General features: G+C 49.7%; 1 protein-coding gene across 1 annotated transcript; it reads left to right on the top strand.

The window, feature by feature from the left end:
* The first annotated feature begins 2,481 nt into the window (after nucleotides 1-2,481).
* On the top strand, nucleotides 2,482-13,329 carry ZNF114 (zinc finger protein 114). The gene is made up of 3 exons (XM_047079144.1): nucleotides 2,482-2,586; nucleotides 9,550-9,676; nucleotides 11,547-13,329. Exons 1-3 carry the CDS (start codon nucleotides 2,584-2,586, stop codon nucleotides 12,647-12,649), a joined length of 1,233 nt encoding a protein of 410 aa, XP_046935100.1. The 5' UTR covers nucleotides 2,482-2,583; the 3' UTR covers nucleotides 12,650-13,329.
* Nucleotides 13,330-20,462: the final 7,133 nt, after the last annotated feature.

The following is a 20,462-nucleotide window of genomic DNA, read 5'->3' as shown; positions in this document are numbered from 1 at the left end:
TTAAGGGACAGAGCCCCCCAGGCGCCCCTGAAGCAGTCTTCAGAGCAACGGAGAAGACTGTTTCCCCGGGCGGTGGTGAACAGAGGTCGGTTTTCTCTCAGTGGACAGGATACAGAATTTTAGCTTGGAAAGATGAAAAAGTTCTGGAGACGGACAGTGGTGATGTTTGCACAACAGTGTGAATGTGCTGAATGCCACTGCACTGTACCCTTAACGATGGTTAAAGGGGACATGTCTGTTGCTGTATATTTTATCACAACAAAAACTTTGTCGCAGTGTAGGTGGGGGTGGAGGGAGATGCATAGAGCGCAGAGGATTTGGGGGGCAGTGAAAACACTGTATAAAAGTGGACACGGGTCGTTATACATTCGTCCAAATCCACAGAATATACAACATCAGGGTCACCTGACTGCTTCGGTCGGAGAAGCAGGCGACTCTTGATCTCGGGGTTGTGAGTTCGAACCCCACGTTGGGGGTAGAGATGACTTAAATAAAATATAAATAAAATAGCTTTAAAAAAAATATATACAACACCAAGAGTGAACCCAAAGGTAAACTGTGTAATCACTTTGGTGATTACCCTGTATTCAATGTAGGTTCGTCTCTAGTTTAAAAAAAAAGTACGGGGCACATGGGTGGCTCAGTGAGTTAAGCAGCTGTTGATCACAGCTCAGGTCTTGATCTCATGGTGGTGAGTTGGAACCCCGCATTGGGCTTCACGCCCAGCGTGAACAATAAATTAATTAAAATAATTAATAATTAATTAAAAATAAATTACTTAAAATTTAAGTGAAAAAAGTAGCATTCTGGTGCTTAATGTTGATACGGGAGGAAACTGTGCATGTTTGGGGACAGGGGGCATATGGGAAATCTCTGTACCTCAGTTTTGTTGTAAACCTAATACTGCTTTAATAATAATAATAGTCTTTTTAAAATATATTTAAAAAAAAATTTTAAGGCTTATTTAATGTTGAGAGAGAGAGAGAGAGAGAGACACGGAGTGCAAGCAGGGGAGGGGCCGAGAGAGGGAGACACAGAATCGGAAGCAGGCTCCAGGCTCGGAGCTGTCAGAGCAGAGCCCCAGGAGGGGCTCGAACTCAGGAACGGGGAGATCATGACCTGAGTCAAAGTCGACCGCTTAGCTTAACCACCTGAGCCACCCGGGCGCCCAGAAGTGTTTTTGTTGTTGTTGTTGTTGTTGTTGTTGTTGTTGTTGTTGTTTTGTTTTTAAGTAATCTCTACACCCAATGTGGGACTTGAACTCACAACCCCAAGATCAAGAGTCGCGTGCTCCACGGACTGAGCCAACCGGGCGCCCCATGAAGTCTTTTTTCCAACACAAGTTTAGGGGCACCCAGCTGTCTCAGTCAGTGGAGCATTGGACTCTTGATCTCAGGGTTGTGAGTTCGAGACTGACCTTGGGTGGGCGATTACTTTTTAAAAGACGCGTTTAGGTACAGAGTAATAATAGGCAACGTAAGCTTTAGGGTAGAATTGCATTCCTAGAGAGGAGACATTTCATAAAAGGTTAATTGACTTGACTTTCAGCGGTTCCCTGCCCTTTCCTAGAGAGCGGGGGAACTGGCTGCGCTGGCCTCCGTCTTTGGGGGAGGGGAGGAGGGGTGGAGCAGGGGTGGAGGTGGGGCGGGGAGGGGGCGGGAACGGGGCGGGGTTGGGGGGGGGGCGGAATGTTAATCAGGCCTGGCTGGGGACCTTCCAAAAGAAATCCCCAGTCGGGGTTGAAGTTATTCCGCGGACACTCTTCGCCGGCACCTGCAGGTCAGGTGACCCTCCAGTTTAAACAGATGTAGGTGATTTGTTGTTGTTGTTGTTGTTGTTGTTGTTTTTAACAGGGTCGCGGGGAGCGGGGGCCGCGTCCTCGCCGGCTGGATTCAGGCAGCTGTTCTCTTTCCCTGGAATTGGGGATCGGAGGACGTTCTTGTTCCTCGCGGGAGGGTCGCCGGTTCAATCCCAGTAACGGTCAGCACAGTATTTTGTTACAACTGTTGGCGCACACCTCGCAGGTCACCGGGCTGGTCAACGCTCGCGGGGAGAGGAAGGCAGCGGAAGGAAAAGAAGGGGGAGGCCTGAGAGGGAAACTGAGGACCCCTCCTCCCGACCGTGTCCTCTTCCAGGGCAGAAAAAAGTCTTCCTTTCCTTGGGAAGCGCCTCTCTTTCTGGAGGCCTCTAAGGAGCAGAAGTGGCTGGGGAGACCCTGGGTGCGGGGGGGTGGGGGGTGGGGTCCCAGGGTGGGGCTGGGGGCGCAAGTCCCGGGATCCCCTTCCTGCTGGCTCCTCCTTCCCCTGCTCCCACCCCTTAAACCGTCCATTTTGAGGAGCCGGGGTCCGGAAGCAGATACAAAAGGCCCGCGCAGGATGAATCTCTGACGTCGATCCCTGTTGGGGGGGGGTGGGGGTGGGGGGGATGGTGAGGGCGTGGTTTTTTATTTTGTTTGCTTATTTAATTGTTCTTTTTGCAATCCCACCCCTCTCGTCTGCAGCCCTGCAACCCTCTATCCGGTGCAGGGAATGAGCTCTTGGGCTGCGCCACCCACAGACGCGTCCAGAAGCCGGTGCAGCAGGGATGGTGAGTGTGCCGGCTTGTCGCACGATCCACACCGCGGGCGGGACCGCGTCGGATTCCGGGGAGTCGGGGGCAGCTGTCTGCGGAAGCCTGATTGCCTCCGCCCTGGAGGAGAGGGGAAGCCGAGAGTGGCCCACGTGCTGAGCCCTAAAAGCCGCCGGGGGAAGGGGCGGTCCCTCCACGCTGTGGTCCCTGGAGTGGGCAGGGAGATACCTGCGTGCAGCGTGGGGGGGGGGGGGGAGGGCAGGAGCGGGGGAGGGGGGCTGTTCAGACCCATTCAGTGTTGGAGTCCCTCAGCGATTAGGAAAATTCCGGGCACGTTCACATGGAGAGGGTGGCCATCGGGTTCTCCTCTCCTAGAGAAAGGATTTCGGGGTCTGGGTTTGGTCCAGTGAGCACTGTCTTTCTTGGGGGTGGGGGACTGAGACCTCCGTAGAGAGCGTTTCTAAAAGAACACGTTGAAAGGAGTTCAAGTGAAGTTGTCAGCATGGAACCCCATGGTCTGAACAAATTGCCTGTCCTTAGTCTCCCCCAGGAAGGTCTGGTTCACGGGAAGCTCAGCGCACAGGGAGGGGGGATGCGCTCTATCTACCAGACGTGGGGGTTTTCTTTCCCACCTGCTTCCCTGAGACGACCCCAAATTACACATTCTCTTTGTTCGTTTGTTTTCTCCCACTGTCCCAAACATTATAATGTGTCTGAGATCGCCAGGGACTCACCTGGAGCCCCCGTTGTAATGGGTTGTTGCAAGGAGAGAGATCGATCGCACCTGGGAGGAACCTGCGGAAGGAAGGGTTGGCGTTATTATAGGATCCCAAGGTGGGGGGGGGGGGGGGAGGTGGTAGTAATTCAGGGTAGGTGTCTGTAAATGGACCCGGGCTTAGATAGGCTCAAACTGAGCCCAGTGTAAAGGAGTTATCTGGTCTGGACGTTCCCTTGGAAACTACAAGGTCAAGATAGATGTGGAATGTTGTGTCCCAAACCCCTTATCAGGAGTCCTGCCCCAGGTTGCAGATCGGAGGCGAGGCCGCTTCTCTGTCCCAGTGACTCAAGATTCCCCCAGGCAAGAGTGGAATGTTCTCTTCTTACCGATATGATAGGATGTCAAATGGGCTACGAGTTTTAGGGAATAACATTTATCAGTGAGTTAGAAAACAGTTGAGTAAGGGTGGGGGGGGAGGGACAAAAGTCCTTTTGTCTTTGCTGCTGGTTTCATCCTTGTCTGATTGCAACTCGGGGGACGGGACGAATGGCTGGGAGGCGGTTCATTCACAATGGCAGGGTTGCCTAAAAATCTCCTGTTTGCCCCAAGCACCTAATGACTTTATATTATTTGAGGGTCACAGTTCTGTTTTGTGAAAACCTGGGTTCGCGTAAACCCCAGAGTAGTGAATACAAGGGGAACCCACGTAAACCGGTGACATTTTTGAGACCAACGTAGTATGGTTGCCTCTTTCTTAAACGGAATCAGTATATTTAAGAAGATGTGGGAATTCGGTTCGTGAGTTTGAGCCCCGCATCGGGCCCGTGCTGACAGCTCAGAGCCTGGAGCCTGCTTTGGATTCTGTGTCTGCCTCTCTCTCTCTCTCTCTCTCTCTCGCTCTCAAAAATAAATAAACATCTAAAAAAAATTAGAAAGTTCTCTTGTACTAAGCTTTTCTTCCCCCTCTCTCGCTATTTAAAGATTTTATTTTTAAGCAACCTCTGCACCCAACACGGGGCTCGAACTCGCAACCCTGGGATCAAGAGTCACGCGCTTTGCAAACAGCCAGCCGTGAGCCCCTGTACTAGTAAGCTTTTTAAAACCAAGAATGAGGAGTGCCTGGGTGGCGCAGTCGGTTAAGCGTCCGACTTCAGCCAGGTCACGATCTTGCGGTCCGGGAGTTCGAGCCCCGCGTCGGGCTCTGGGCTGATGGCTCAGAGCCTGGAGCCTGTTTCGATTCTGTGTCTCCCTCTCTCTCTGCCCCTCGCCCGTTCATGCTCTGTCTCTCTCTGTCCCAAAAATAAATAAACGTTGAAAAAAAAATATTTTAAAACCAAGAATGAGGGGTACCTGCCTGGTTCAGTCAGCAGAGTGTGGGACTCTTGATCTCAGGATTGTGGGTTCGAGCCCCACGTTGGGGATAGAGATTACTTAAAATCTTTTCAAAAGTAAATAAAAATAAAATAAAAGCCAGGATGAATTGGCTGTAAGATTACATGGCAGAATAAATAAAATTAAGCTTTAATATATGAATTAAGTTTATGAAAAATTTCATAAAGACAAGAGTACATAAAACTTAGCAAGTAGAATTATTCTATTTTTTATTAGTTTTATTTTATTTTACTTTATTTTAATTATTTTATTTTAGTTGTAGCCTCCATGCCCAACAGGGGACTTGAGCTTGGGACTCAGATTAAGAGTTGCACGCTCTACCGACTGAGCCAGCCAGATACCCCACAAGTAGATTTTTAAAAAATTTTTTTTCAAGTTTTATTTATTTTTGAGAGAGAGAGCATGAGTTGGGAAGAGGCAGAGAGAGAGGGAGACACAGAATCCGAAGCAGGCTCCAGGCTCTAAGCTGTCAGCACAGAGTCCGACGCGGGGCTCAAACTCACAAATCGCGAGATCATGACCTGAGCCGAAGTCGGACACTTAACCGAGCCACCCAGGCTCCCCGGAATTTTAAAAATAATGTAATAAATAGGTAGGTCCTCAGGTTAAGGAATCAGACACTGCTGTTGGTTAGAGGCCCTCGGCCCATCCCTGCCTGACCCCATTGCCCTGCTTCCTTTTGGGGTTAATCACCATCTTGAAATTCTTTTTAAGTTTATTTATTTTGAGAGAGAGCATGCACTTGAGTGGGGGTGGGGCAGAGAGAGAGAGGGAGAGAGAGAGAGAGAGAGAGAGAGAGAGAGAATCCCAAGCAGATTCCGCACTGTCAGCTGAGAGCCTGACTCGGGGCTCAAACCCACGAACCCTGAGACCGTGACCTGAGCCAAAACCAAGAGTTGAACGCTCAACCGACTGGGCCACCCAGGCGCCCCGCCATCTTGAATGTTCTGTCGATCATTCTTTCGGTCTTCCTTTTTTTCCCCGTTAAGTGTATATCTGAAGCATTTTCAGACCTGCGGTGAATGTATAGTAATAATAAAACAAATACCCATGGAAACGTAAAGATTTGCAGATTTGCTAATATTTTGCTTTATTTGCTGTCTGTATATGAACACATGGTCGCATAAAGTCAGGTCCGCAGGTTGCCCTGTTGGCTGGCTGTATGCGCGTGCGTGTTCACAGATGCTCGTGCATACTTTTTTTTGTTTGTTTTTTGCTGAACCACCTGAGAGAGACTTTTAGATATCGCGACATCTCACCCCTTGCGCCTCAACACATCTCCCCTGAAAACAGTGCAGTTCCCAGGTTTCTGCAGGGTGTCACTGAGTCCTCCCCTCTGTTGCTTAGGGACGTGGAACGGTCCCCACCTTGGCTGCTGCTCGGACAGAACTGCCTGGATCACTTTTGTCCAGGTGTCCTTCCTGCTTCTCACGCAGAAGAGTGTCCCCTGCCACTCGGCTGGTAAAGTGCAGGCTGCAGTCCAGCAAAATGGGCAACAAACGGGACCTTGTTAGAAATCCCAGGCCCAGGCTCCTCCCCAGGCCTGGGGAACCCGATGCAGTTTCGAAAGGCAGTTCCACAATATAAATCTTGGAGTGGAATTATAGGTAGTAGATTTGGGACTGTCAGATTTTCTTTTTCCTTTTTTAATTTTTTTTAACGTTTTATTTATTTTTGAGACAGGGAGAGACAGAGCATGAACGGGGGAGGGGCAGAGAGAGGGAGACACAGAATCCGAAGCAGGCTCCAGGCTCCGAGCTGTCAGCACAGAGCCCGACGCGGGGCTCGAACTCACGGACTGTGAGATCATGACCTGAGCCGAAGTCGGACGCTTAACCGACTGAGCCACCCAGGCGCCCCTCTTTTTTTTTTTTTTTAATTAAAAATGTTTAATATTTACTTTTGAGAGTTGGGTGGGGAAGGGAGGGGCACAGAGGATCCGAAGCAGGCTCCGTCCACCGTGACAGCACAGAGCCGGAAGCGGGGCTCTACCCCAGAAACCACGAGATTGTGACCTGAGCCAAAGTTGGACGCTTCACCAACTGAGCCACCCGGGTGCCCCAGGGCTATCGGGTTTTCTGTGTAAAAGAAATGTTTTTCACAATATGAGTGTAGCAGTTTGCATCCACACAACAGGTTGTTTTGTTTTGTTTTGTTTTGTTGTTAGTAGGCTCCATGCCCAACATGGGGCTCGAACCCGTGACCTCAAGATCCGGAGTCGCATGCTCTACTGACTGAGCCAGCCAGGTGCCCCACACAACATATAAAAATTACATATAAAAATTACAGTACACAGTGCGTATCACGCCGGGATCGGCGCCGACAGCGTGGAACCTGCTTGGGATTCTCTCCCTTTCTCTCTGCCCCTCCCCGCCCAAATAAACAAACATTAAAAAATATATACTAAAAAAAAAAAAAAAAAGGAAAAGAAGAAGAATCGCACCCTCTCCCAACTGAGCCAGCCAGGCGCCCCGGGAGCCGGATTCCTTTTAGGCAGGGCGCAAACACCAGGCATAGGTGCCATTCGTTCCTCGTACAGGCTCATGGTGTGACGGGCACTCGCTCCCCTCCCTTTCGTTGACCACCCAGGAGCAGTTGGTGCCTGGGAAGGTCCCAGCCACGTGACCGCTCCTGGTGCAGTTGAGGCCAAAATCCAGAGTTGGATGCTTAACTGGCTGTGCCCCCCCAGGCGCCCCCTGAGGGTTTTTGTTTTATTTTATTCTTATTTATTTAATTTTTTTTTTAAGAGAGCACAAGCGGGGGAGGGGAGCAGAGGGAGCGAGAGAGGAGACAGAACCCCAAGCAGGCTCTGTCAGCCCAGAACCCGTCGCGGGGCTCAAACTCACGAACCAAGAGATCATGAGCTGAGCCGCAATCCAGAGTCTAATGCCTTCCCCGACTGAGCCACACAAGTGCCCCGAGAAGTGCCGTTTTATGGCCCCTTTGGTTTCCCCTTTTTGGGGATCATGATGAGTTCGCATGTTAGTAACGAGTCCGTTTCAATCAGTTGCACAGTTACGGTTCAGAATCTCCCAAACTGGGCCATTGGCAGACCCTTAACAGTCAACGTCTGTATTTCTTCTTTCTTTCTTTCTTTCTTTCTTTTTTTCCTTCCTTCCTTCCTTCCTTCCTTCCTTCCTTCCTTCCTTCCTTCCTTTCCAGCCTCTGTATTTCTTAACACAGTCTAGGGTGGCTTCTCCGCCTTCTGACAGCACAGGGTCCCTCAGACTCACCCTGTGGATTTTCTCTTCCTAAATCAGCCCATTTCTCAGGGCTTCCTGCTTATTCCTTCTGGGCGCTTTCTCTCCAGAGGTTCGCCAGGGAAGTGCGTGTGCGTGCGTGCGTGTGTGTGTGTGTGTGGTTCCTGCCGATACTTTATCCTAAAGTCGGCCACTTTTGAACTCTAAAAAAAATGTTTTTAAGTTTATTTAAGTAATCTTTTTGCCAGACGTGGGGCTCGAACTCACAACTTCCAGATCAAGAGTCACACGCTCTTCTGACTTTGAGCAAACCAGGCGCCCTGACTTTTTAATCTTTTTATTTATTTTTGAGAGAGAGGGAGACACAGAATCCGAAGCAGGCTCCGGGGCTCCGAGCTGTCAGCACAGAGCCCGACGCGGGACTTGAATTCGTGAACCACAAGATCATGACCTGAGCCGAAGTCAGACGCCCAACCGACTGAGCCACCCAGGCGCGCCCCCTGACTTCTTAAAATTTTAGATTTGAAATCTTTCTTCTCGGGCTAAAAACCTTGCTTCCTTATGAACACGGTCCCTTTGACTGGTCCTGCAGTGCATATAAAATATCTGTAAAAGGGCGCCTGAGTGGCTCAGTCGGTTAAGCGTCCGACTTCGGCTCAGGCCATGATCTCACAGTTCGTGGGTTCGAGCCCCGCGTCGGGCTCTGTGCTGACAGCTCAGAGCCTGGAGCCTGTTTCGGATTCTGTGTCTCCCTCTCTCTGACCCTCCCCCGTTCATGCTCTGTCTCAAAAATAAATAAACGTTAAAAAAAATTAAAAAAAAAAAAACAGGGTTTGGAGGCACCTGGGTGGCTCAGTTGGCTGTGTCCAACTCTCGGCTTCAGCTCAAGTCGTGATCCCAGGGTCATGGGATCGAGCCCCACATCGGGCTCCGAGCTGAGTGTGGCGCCTGCCTGGGATTCTCTCTCTCTCTCCCTCTGCCCCTCCCTCCCCCCCTCACACTCTCTCTCTCTTTCCCTTAAATTGTGTGTGTGTGTGTGTGTGTGTGTGTGTATGTATATACAGACCACAGGATATCACTTTACATCCATGGATAAGAGATCTCACTCATTCTTTTTTTTTTTTATGTGTTTGTTTATTTTTGAGAGAGAGAGAGAGACACAGCCCGAGTGGGAGAGGGGCAGAGAGAGAGGGACACACAGAAGCCAAAGCCGAACTCTCAGCACAGAGCCTGATGCGGGGCTCGAACTCACGAACCCTGAGATCATGAACTGAGCCAAAATGAAGTCGGATGCTTAGCTGACTGAGCCACCCAGGCGCCCCGGGAGGTGGGCTAGCTTAATATACGACTGGCAAACGCCTTTCCTTGGCCCGCCTTCGTTGCAGACAACCCACCCCAGTCTCCACTTCTGAAGAATATCGTGTGACATTCTTCCCCTCCGTGTGTCTGTGTCCAGATTTCCTCTTCTTGTGAGACCTCGGTCGTTTGGAATAGGGCCCACCTACTCCAGCGTGACCTCCTGGTACCCCTTGCGAATCCGCAAATGCCTCATTTCCAAATCGGGGTCACATTCATAGGTACTGGGGGGCGGGGGGTCAGGACTTCGGCCTGTCCTTGGGAAGGGTCGCGACTCCGCCGGTAACAGCGCCCCAAACGGGCGTGTTGTTTTAGGACGCCGTGACCTTCACAGACGTGGCCGTGAATTTCACCAAGGAGGAATGGGCCCTGCTGGACCCCGCACAGAGAAATCTCTACAGAGACGTGATGCTGGAGAACTGCAGGAATCTGGCCTCCGTGGGTGAGGATGCTACCCTCCCTCGGCTTACCCGTGGCCGGGCCCAACGCGAGTCTGGCCCTTCCTGAGGTCCCGGAGGGGTGCTGAGAAACGGGGCCAGGACCGTTAAGCAGGGCGCTGCGGCCCCTGCCCCCCCGGGGGTGGACGCAGGGTTTGACCCCATGAGAGGGGAACTCTGTCCGTTGCGGTTCATACAGCCCTCGGGGGATCCTTAGGTGGGTGAACACGGAGCGCAGAGGGTGTTAGCGCATGCGTGAGGGAAGCGGAGGGACCGCTTAGGTGCGGCAGAGTCATACTTGCTTGGCTTCAGAACGCCTGCTTCAGGGAGTTTCTGTTTCTGGCACCGCTATCTATCCCCCCCCACCCCCACCCCGTGACCAGGATCTCAAGGAGGCACCCCCTAGTCTGGTCTCCCATTTGGGCGAGCAAGGAGCAGGTCTGGGAATGGTGCAGGGGGGTAAGTTTACCCCTGCACCTGCTCGCCAGGCAGATAGGAATCCTCACAAGGAAGGATTTTACAAGGTGGAATTTATTTTTCTTTTGCTTATTGGTGAGAGAGACCCAGTGCGAGTGGGGGAGGGGCAGAGAGAGAGGGAGACGCGGAATCTGAAGCAGGCTCCAGGCTCCGAGCTGCCATCACCCCAGAAGGAGACCTTCTGGGCCACAAAGCGGTCACTCCCTTACTCTCGCCTCCAGCCCTGGGCGACCACTAATCTGCTTTCTGTCTCTATAGATTGACCTACACTAGATATTTCATATACGTGGAATGAGACAAAACGTGGTCGTCCGTGTCTGCCTTCCTTCACTTGACACAGTGTTTTCGAGGTTCAGCCCTCTTGCCATCAGCTATCCGCGCATCACCCCTTTTTATGGCTGAATCCTATTCCGCTGTGTGGCCAGACTATATTTTGTTTCTTCGGCTCAGGTCACGATCTCATGGTTTATGTGTTTGAGCCCTGCAGCGGGCTCTGTGGGGCTTGGGATATTCTCTCTCTCTCTCTCTCTCTCTCTCTCTCTCTCTCTCCCCCCCCCTCTCTGCCCTTCCCCCGTTCTCTCTCTCTCTCAAACAAAATTTTAAAAATTAAGAATAATAAAAAAAAAGAATCCATTTCATCTGGGAGGCAAGCTAAGACTCTAAGACGCATCAGAATCGTCCAGGCTTTTATTCTTTCTTTTTGTCCCAAAGACCTGTGCCCCTTTAAAGCCACACACGGACTCTGTCTTAGTCCGTCCGGGCTGACACCATACCATGTTCCAGGTGGCTTTCACACATTTGTCTCTTCACTGGGAAGTCCAAGGTCAAGGTGCCCGTAGGTTTGGTTCCCAGCCAGGCCTCTCTTCCTGGTTTGCAGACGGCCGCCTTCCTGCTGTGTCCTCACGTGCTAGAGAGACAACGAGCTCCGTTCTGCTTTTGTAAGGACACCAGTCCCATCGTGGGGGCCCCACCGTCACATTCTCATCTAGACCAGATTACCTCCCAGAGGCCCCACCTGCAAATCCCATCATCACATGGGGGATGAGGGCTTCAATACAATGGATTTCTGGGCGACACAAAAACAGTCCATGGCAGACTCTTTGTCCAGTTCTCTTCCATGAGGCTACACCTTCCTGACTCCTTTCCTCGATCCCTGAACAAGCGTTTCGTAGCAGGTCCCGTCCACACAGCACCCGTCCTCACTGCAGTCGAGCTCCCGGCACGGCCCAAATCCCTGATGTCTTTCCGCTCTCTTGCTCACTCTTTCTTCCCTCTCGTGCAGAGTGACCGTTTGACAAGAAACCCACCTGGGCACTTCCCTGTCTTATCCTCCCCAACCCATCCCCAACCCACCTTCGCTCTCCACAAAGAACTTGACTTTTGTGCACTTTATTTCAGACTCGCTGAATCAACGTAAGACCCAAAACTCAACCCCCCGGCAGGACGTTCTCGCCGAGAAGACCCCTCGAGGAGCGAACCGAGTGTGTGCCGTGAGCCGCAGTTCCCGGCCCTCCCCGCGGGGAAAAGACTGGAAATGCCACGAGACAGGGGCGCCGCCCAAGCAAAGGGACCGAAAGTGGCAGCAAGCTGCAGGCGTTCACAAGAAGGGCGAGTCTCCGGTCAGAATCTGTGAATATCGCGAAACGAAGGACGATCCTAAACCAGGCTCCAAGCTTGTGCCTTCCCGGAGAGATGCCGCAAGAAACTGTATCCCAAACTGGGGCTCAGATATCCTGAAACAAAATCCTGTCCTAACCAGTAATCAAAAGATCTATAAAAACTACGGATATGATAGACTCTTATGGCAAAGCATTGTCTTGATCCCGTTTGTGAGGAGTCAGACGGGGCCGGAGTCAAACGTGTGGCCTCACGATTACAACAATGTGCTTCACAGCCATAACAACATTCGCATGGGGACGGACATTCATGAACGGGATCCATTTGGAAAAGCCTTTGGTGAAGATGTTTGCCTCAACGTATGCAGGACTCACGTTACGGAGAAAACCTACGCGTCCGATCCGTGTGGAATCACCTTCCAAGATAGCTCGATCCATGAGGCACAGAGGCAATCCTGTACGGCAGAGGCAAATCATGAGAATAAGCAAGATGAGAAATCCTTTGCCCACCCTGCAAATTCTGACTCACGCAAGGAGACTAAGCCCAGAGGGGGGAAATACAAATGTCAAGAATGTAGGAAATCTTACCTGTATCAGTCGTCCCTTGTGAGACACATGGAAATTCACACCGGAGAGAAACCCTACGAATGCCAGACGTGTGGGAAAGCCTTTAAATATTCCTTACACCTTAACAAACACTTGCAAAAGCACATTATCAAGAAGCCCTATAAATGTGGGCGATGTGGGGAGACCTTCAATGAGTTCTCAAAGCTTACCGAACATAGAAGGGTTCATATCGTAGAAAAACCCTATAAATGCGAGGAATGTGGGAAAGCCTTCATCAGTTCTCACAGATTTAAAAACCATCTAAAAACTCACAGTTGACGGGCACTTGGCTAGCCCATTCGGAAGAGCGCAATCTCAAAGTCACGCTTTCAAGCTCCACGTGGGCTGTGGAGATTGCCTAAATAAACAAACTTGAAAAAAAATACAAAACGAAACTCACAGTTGAGAGGGGTCCTGCGAATGAAAGGAATGTGGGAGAAGTTTCATTAGTTTTCTCGAAATAACAAGCACATGAGGACATTTTGGGAGGGAGCTCGAGTCTTCCCTGAACAACAGAAATGTGAGAACCCAACACCTTGACATATTCACACCCTATGTAGGTAAGGTCTCTGGAAAGTTTGTCATCTTTTTTCATCTTTGCTAGACGTTTCCCCTTGCACTGGAGACACGCCCTATGAATCTAAGGAATCTAGAAAAACCTTCTAGATTTGAGACAACGTAATCCTTGCACGAATTCACACTTTGGAGACTCGTCGTGGGAGTAAGGAACATGAGAAACGCCTCTTTTAGCATTCGCCCCTTAAGTTACCCAAGAGGCTACATCCTGGAGATGATTCTAAGATTGTAATAAGTCCAGGAAAGTCTCCCCGCTTCCAAGGCACAGATGAATACATAGTAGGAGAGAAACACAGTAAATGTTAGGATTGCTGCCACTGCCTTGCCTCATCCTTCATCTGGGACCAAAATTCATTCCTTTCCAGTTTTGGTTCTCTAATAAAATCCTCCAAGATGATGAATGTACTCTCTGTGTGCCTTTTCAGCTCTGAATTTTCAATATGTAGTAGCTTTGTTAGTATTTACACATGGGTGTTCTCACCAACACGAGGCCCTGTTTGAGCCTCATTTATCTTTTGATTTTTTTTTAATACTTATTTCTAAGAGAGAGAGAGAGAGGGAGACAGAGAATCCCAACCAGGCTCCAGGCTCCGAGCTGTCAGCACAGAGCCCGACGCAGGGCTCGAACTCATGGACCTCAAGACCATGACCTGAGCCAAAGCCGGACACTTAACCAACTGAGCCACCCAGGCGCCCCTGAGCCTCCTTTAATTCAAGTTGGGGTTTGGTGTGCTCTGGGATAACATTTTTTTTGTCAGTTGGTTGTTACTGGTCATGATTTGACTGCATTATGGTCCGAGTATGTGGTCTTTATGATGCTTCTGTGGGACACGTGTTCTGATGTTCATTTCAGTCCCATGGGGCTGACTTCCGTCAACTGCCTGGCCACGTGCATTCTTCTCATCCTCTTTAGTAAGTATAAGGGTCCATAGACTTGTTTTTGCAGAGTTAGCCCTGTTGAAGGTTTGTAAATGCATTTTCTACATTTTCTCATAACAGATAGTGGGTAGATCTTGCAATCCTGACAGAATTCACTGGCTTGGATTCCTAGAAAGCTGTACGAAAGATGAGAGTGTCACTCATTTGGTCTTAACTAAGTTCCCGTTGCTCTCTTTCCTAGCTGCTCTCTGGAGACTCGGTGAAATTCCCTGAATTAGCACAAGCAACTTTAGGATCATTGAAATGAAGGTCATGGTCCCAATAACACAACCTTCAAAACACGAGTCCTCACTCCCCTGGACATGTTTTTGGGTGTCTGTGGCTGCAACAGACTGTGTGGCTAGACTAAGTAGATGAAGCAAGCCCCTGATTTGATTAAGAAGCATTTTAAGGGAGATTTTTTTAAACACGGAATTTCTTTGGTGTTGGGTGGGATCAGGGTTCAGTACCTGTCTGAATGGTCAAGATTCTTGAGTGTTTCACATTCTCTTACTAACAAAATTTTTGATTCTTGATCTGTTACTGAGTAAGCTTGTAATACAATACCCCATTAGAGAAGTGTATTCTCAAAGTCTTTTAAAGTTTTTTAAAATGTTCATTTAATTTGGGGGAGAGAGAGAGAGAGAGACAGTGAGCATGAGTGTGGGAGGGGCACAGAGAAAGGGAGACACAGAATCCGAAGCAGGCTCCAGGCTCCTAGCTGTCAGCACAGAGCCCGACGCAGGGCTCAGACTCATGGACCTCGAGATCATGACCTGAGCCAAAGCCAGACACTTAACCAACTGAGCCTCCCAGGTGCCCTGATGGAAGTCTTACAGCTTTGTCAATTCTTGCTTAATGTGTTTGTAGACAACGTTATTAGATGCATAGGAGTTTGGGCATTTTCTTTATTACAGGTGAGTTTTTTGCTTCCTGTATGCTTTAACCATCTTTTCTACTAACAGTATATTTTTGTTCATTCATATATTAAGGGAAAGCCCCTTACTATGTGGAAGACTTTACATATATCACTCCATTTATCACTCACCACCACTCCACAAATAAATGCTTATCTCCTTCTTATAACTGAGGAAACTGAAGCACAGAAGTTAAGGAAACTTGCTGATGTTAAACAGCTTCCTTTGAGTTTCAAAGCAGTGGGTGTTTTCATGGTCAAGTTCAGGCTTTCACACATGTATTAGTTTCCTGTTGTGGTTACGACAAATTATCACAAATATAGGGACTTTAGACAACCCAAATCTCTCATGTTACATTGCTGGCAGTCAGAAGTCCAGAATGGGTCTCTCGCTGGGTGAAAATCAACGTGTCCGCAGGGCTATATTTTCTGGAAGCTCTAGGGGAAAGTTTATGTTCTTGCCTTCTCCAGCTTTTAGAGGCCACCCACATTCCTTCGTTGGTGGCCCCTTCTCCATCTAAACCAGCAACAGGGGTTGAATTCTCACATCACAGCCCTCTGACTCATGATTCGAAGAGTCCTTCCTCTTTCATTTATAGGGACACCTGTGACTACATTGGGCCCATCCAGATAGCCCAGAATCATCTCCCATCTCAGATCAACTTATCAGCAACTCTTAATTCCATCTGTGACCTTAATTCCCTTTTGCTATATAGGATAACATACGCACAGGCTCTGGGTATTAGCACATACACATCTTTGGGGGCCATTTTCTGTCTACCACAGTAACTTATGAAATTATCAAGCTTATTAACTGACTGAAAGAAAACCTTCAAGCCTTAAAGTTATTCTGGCCTTTGAGACTGTGCTGTTCATCACAGATATTTTCCTGAGCATCTCCTTGAGGCCAAGGACTGTGGAAGACTCTGGGTCTCTATCGGGGCAGCCAATTTTTTCCATAGAGAGCCAAAGAGGAAACATCTTAGGCTCTGTGGGCCAAGTTGTCCCTGTCTCCACTGCCCGGCCCTTCCATTGTCGCATAAAGCAGCCGTAGACCGTACATAACAAATGGATGCGGCTGTGTCATTTCTGGACACTAAAACTTCGAATTTCACATACTTTTCCCAGATCACAAAACAGTCTTTTGATCATTTTTTGTTTCCAATTTAAGTTTTGTTTTTATTGAAGTAATCTCTCCACCCCACACGGGGCTTGAACTCACAATCCCACAATCAAGAGTCACATGCTCTACCGCCAGCCAGGTGCCCCCCAAAACGTAAAAGCATTCTTGGCTCACGGGCCTGATTTGGGCAACAGGCTGTAATTTGCTGGCCACTGGTCTAAAGGAAAGAACAAAACAAGCTTTTATCTCATGCTTTCTTGTGGATAAGACATATATAGAGGCGTGGCTCTCTATCCTGATTTTTTTATTTTTCTTCTCAATTTTTTTTAAAAATTGGAAAATATGGCGACCCAAATTCTACAGAGATGGATCGATACAGTTAAAAGTCAGTCGGGGCGCCTTGGTGGTTCAGTCGCTTTCGTGTCTGACTACAGCTCAGGTCATGATCTCATGGTTCAAGGGTTCAAGCCCCACAGCAGGCTCTCTGCTGTCAGCACGGAGCCCGCTTTGGATCCTGTCTCCCGCTCTCTCTGCCCTTCCCCCACCTGCGCTCACTCTGTCTCTCAAAAATAAAACATTAAAAAAAATTATTTGAAATAAATGTCTTTAACCAATTTGCAAATAAATACGTACATACATACATAAATAGAAGTCAATAAAGAGATCCCCACATACCATCCAGGCCCATCACAAATTTATTTTGAATTGTGTGTGTGTGTGTGTTTACTGCCCCTGCATAAATTCCCAAATCTATTTTCTGGTTTTAGCAGTCAATATTGCTGCGTTGCACTGGACGCACGTGTCCAACGGAAAAGCATTTCAGACAGGAGATGAATTGGATGATTCCATTCGTATGAAATTTCCAGAAGAAGCAAATCTAGAGAGACAAGATCGCCCCAGCGGGAGGTGGGCCAGGAAGCTGACCGCAGGCTGGCAAGAGGGAAACTTCGGGGACGGAGGCAATGATCCAAAACTGGGCTGTGGTGATGATTGTAGGACTCTGTAACTTTGTGAAAAGTCACTGCGTGTTCACTGACAATGAGTGGCTTTTACGATCCGTAAATTACCCGTGACGGCAAGAAAGGGGGGAAGGAGAGGGAAAAAGGAACATCAAAGGCCTTGTTGGGTGTCCACAGCTGCGGGGTGCCCAAAAGCTCTGCGAAGTTCAGCTCCGGGTGTTTGGGGAGGGCCTGGGGGCGGGGGCGGCCTGTGGATGAAAGCGCGCTTGGCCCTCCCCCCGGCCCCCCAAGCCCCACCGCCTGCGTCTGTCGCCCACCGATTTGTCCTCGGATCACCAATGGGTGCATTCAGTCTCTCCCTGTCGGCCCCAGACCAGGCTGAGGGGGCTGGAGCCACTGTTACCCCCCAGGGAGCACCGTGCGGAGAGAAAGGATCCTGGCTGGGAGTCAATCCCTGAACTCAACTCCAAGGAGAGGCGAGGAAGGGTGTGGCTTTGGGGATTCCTCCTGCCGCCCCATTGCCCACGTCCTCGGTTCCTACAGGTGCAACATGAGAATTTGTAACCATTGGTTTCACAAAAATCCTAGGGCTTCTAAGTGCTTTGCGGACACGAACTCGTTTCATGCCCACGCCAACCCTGTGCGGTGGGTGCTATCTTCCCACTTTACAGCAGAGAAAACTGAGGCACAGAGAGGCTAAGCCAGCTGCCCAAGGTCACACAGCCAGCTGTCCGGCACCACACTTGCCTCTAAGCCCCAGGCGGGGAGGCGTCCCTGTGGTGGCGGGGTCGCGACTGTGGCTTCTTGTCTGTCCTCCCCACTGGGATGCGAGCTCTGGGAGCAGCGACCCCGTCTGGGTCACAGAGAGAGGCATCGGCTGAACACTGCGGAGTAAGAAAGGAGGGGTGGGGCTCAGGATGGCCGCATCCCTTGCCGGCCTCCCAAGCCCTCCCACCGCGCTCTGCTCCGGGAGCTGTCTTCGTGGCGGGGCCTCCGGTCCCAGCGAACGGATCCTCTGGGCGACGCTGAACCTGAAGGAAACCCGGGCCTGGAAGGTCGGACCGAGCCGAGCCCTCTCGCGGCGGGACACGGGCGCCACCTGGCGGCGGAGTCCCGCCAACACAGCGCCGCCGAGAGACGGGGGTTCGCTCCGGGCGAGGCTCTCAGAACGTTCCGGCGGTGGTCCGGAAAGCAGTGTGAAGCTGGGAACCGTCTATTGGCTTCCAGGCCTTTCTGACCGTGATGCACAGCAAGAAATCATCTCACATCACCATAGTTTCGGGAAATGCCACCCTGCACGGCATGGTTTTTTTAATTCTCTATTCCTGTTTTGAAATGCCGGTCCGGTCCCCTTGAACTGATTTACCCTCTAATAAATCTCCGCTGGTAATCAGGATAGAGTTATCCATGGCCTCGATTATCCTCAGGTGTTTTCTTTTTCTTTCCAGCTGACCAAGGTTGCGATGGAGAAAGTGTTCGCGCCCGGACCGCTCCCCAGTGGTCGTCTCTCGCCACGTCCCCAGGGAGTCCCCTGCCAGCCCCGATTTCAGGATACACTGGGCTCAGAGAGGCTAAGACACTTGTCCAAGGCCACACAGGTTATATGCAGCATGGCTAGTGTCTGCCTCGCTCCTGGAGGATAGAAATCACACAAGTGCTCCAAATATCAGTGCTATGAAGTACAGTTTAGTACAGTCCTTTCTCCGTTTTTGCCAAGAAGATTGTGCTGCGCCGGCCTGCTGGGGTTTTGATGCTTTTTAATATAGATTAATGACATTCCAGAGCTCGTGCTTAAAAATGCGAGTCGTCAGGGGGAGCCTGGGTGGCTCAGTCAGTTGAGCGTCCGACTGCAGCTCAGGTCATGATCTCGCGGTTCGTGGGTTCCAGCCCCACGTCGAGCTCTGGGCTGACAGCTCGGAGCCTGGAGCCTGCTTCGGATTCGGTGTCTCCCTCTCTCTCCGCCACTCCCCTGCTCATGCTGTCTCTCTCTCTCTCTCTCTCTCTCTCAGAAATAAATATTAAAAAATCAAAAAATAAACAGGCTCAAACAGGGCCTCGTGTTGGTGAGAACACCCGTGTGTAAATACTAACAAAGCTACTACATGTTGAAAATTCAGAGCTGGAAAGGCACACAGAGAGCATATTCATCATCTCGGAGGATTTTATTAGAGAACCAAAACTGGAAAGGAATGAATTTTGGTCCCAGATGAAGGATGAGGCAAGGCAGTGGCAGCAATCCTAACATTTACTGTGTTTCTCTCCTACTATGTATTCATCTGTGCCTTGGAAGCGGGGAGACTTTCCTGGACTTATTACAATCTTAGAATCATCTCCAGGATGTAGCCTCTTGGGTAACTTAAGGGGCGAATGCTTAAAGAGGCGTTTCTCATGTTCCTTACTCCCACGACGAGTCTCTCCCGTCTCTCTGCCCCTCCCCCGCTCGCGCAAACTCTTTCTCTCCCTCTCCAAACAAATAAAAACATTGCAATTTAAATTTTTATCAAAGTTTGTTGATTCATGGGAATGCAAGCTGGTGCAGCCACTCTGGAAAACGGTATGGAGGTTCCTCAAAAAAAACTAAAAAATAGAACCACCCTACGACCCAGCCATCGCACTACTAGGCATTTATCCAAGGGATACAGGGGTGCTGTTTCGAAGGGACACATTCACCCCAATGTTTATAGCAGCACTATCGACAACGGTCAAAGTATGGAAAGAGCCCAAATGTCCATCGATGGATGAACGGATAAAGAAGATGCGGGATATATATGCAATGGAGTATTACTCGGCAATCAAAAAGAATGAAATCTTGCCATTTGCAACTACGTGGATGGAACTGGAGGGTATTATGCTAAGTGAAATTAGTCAGAGAAAGACACAAATCATATGACGTCACTCCTATGAGGACTTTAAGAGACAAAACAGATGAGCATAAGGGAAGGGAAACAAAAATAATATAAAAACACGGAGGGGGACAAAACAGAAGAGACTCATAAGTAGGGAGAACAAACTGAGGGTTCCTGGAGGGGTTGTGGGAGGGGGGATGGGCTAAATGGGGAAGGGGCACTAAGGAATCTCCTCCCGAAATCATTGTTGCACTCTATGCTAATTTGGATGTAAATTAAAAAAAAAAAGTTTGTTGATTCAGAAAGGAAGTAATATTCTTCCTAGAGTTGCCTAGTAAACATACTCCCTTGCTATTCAAATGTGCATGCAGCTATTGGGATCCTTGTAATTCTTGTACCTAAAATTCTGTACCTGGAACTAATCGCTTGTCCAGTGAAATAATTGGACAGTCAAAGGAGGAGAAGCTAGCTGTGATCGCTAGTGGGGTTATGATGACCTCTGACCTCCAGAAGGTCAACCAGGTCCGTCTTAAATGGACAGGGCTCGGCATCACTGGCTTGACCCTTAAAAAAAATATTTTTTAAGACGGGGATATGTTAATGCAGGGGACACCTGGGTGGCTCAGTGGGTTGAGCGTCTGACTCTCGATTTCAGCTCAGGTCACGATCTCTCGGTTTGTGAGTTCACACCCCGCGTTGGGCTCCATGCCGACGGTATGGAGCCTGCTTGGGATTCTCGCGTTCTCTCAGAAAA

This window comes from Lynx rufus, unplaced genomic scaffold (assembly GCF_022079265.1).
Source record: "Lynx rufus isolate CCGP_SWC_20201006 ecotype Redwood Valley unplaced genomic scaffold, mLynRuf1.p SCAF_16, whole genome shotgun sequence".
NCBI classification, from domain to species: domain Eukaryota; kingdom Metazoa; phylum Chordata; class Mammalia; order Carnivora; family Felidae; genus Lynx; species Lynx rufus.
Note: the sequence above shows the minus strand (reverse complement) of the source record. Positions and strands in the feature narration are given on the sequence as shown.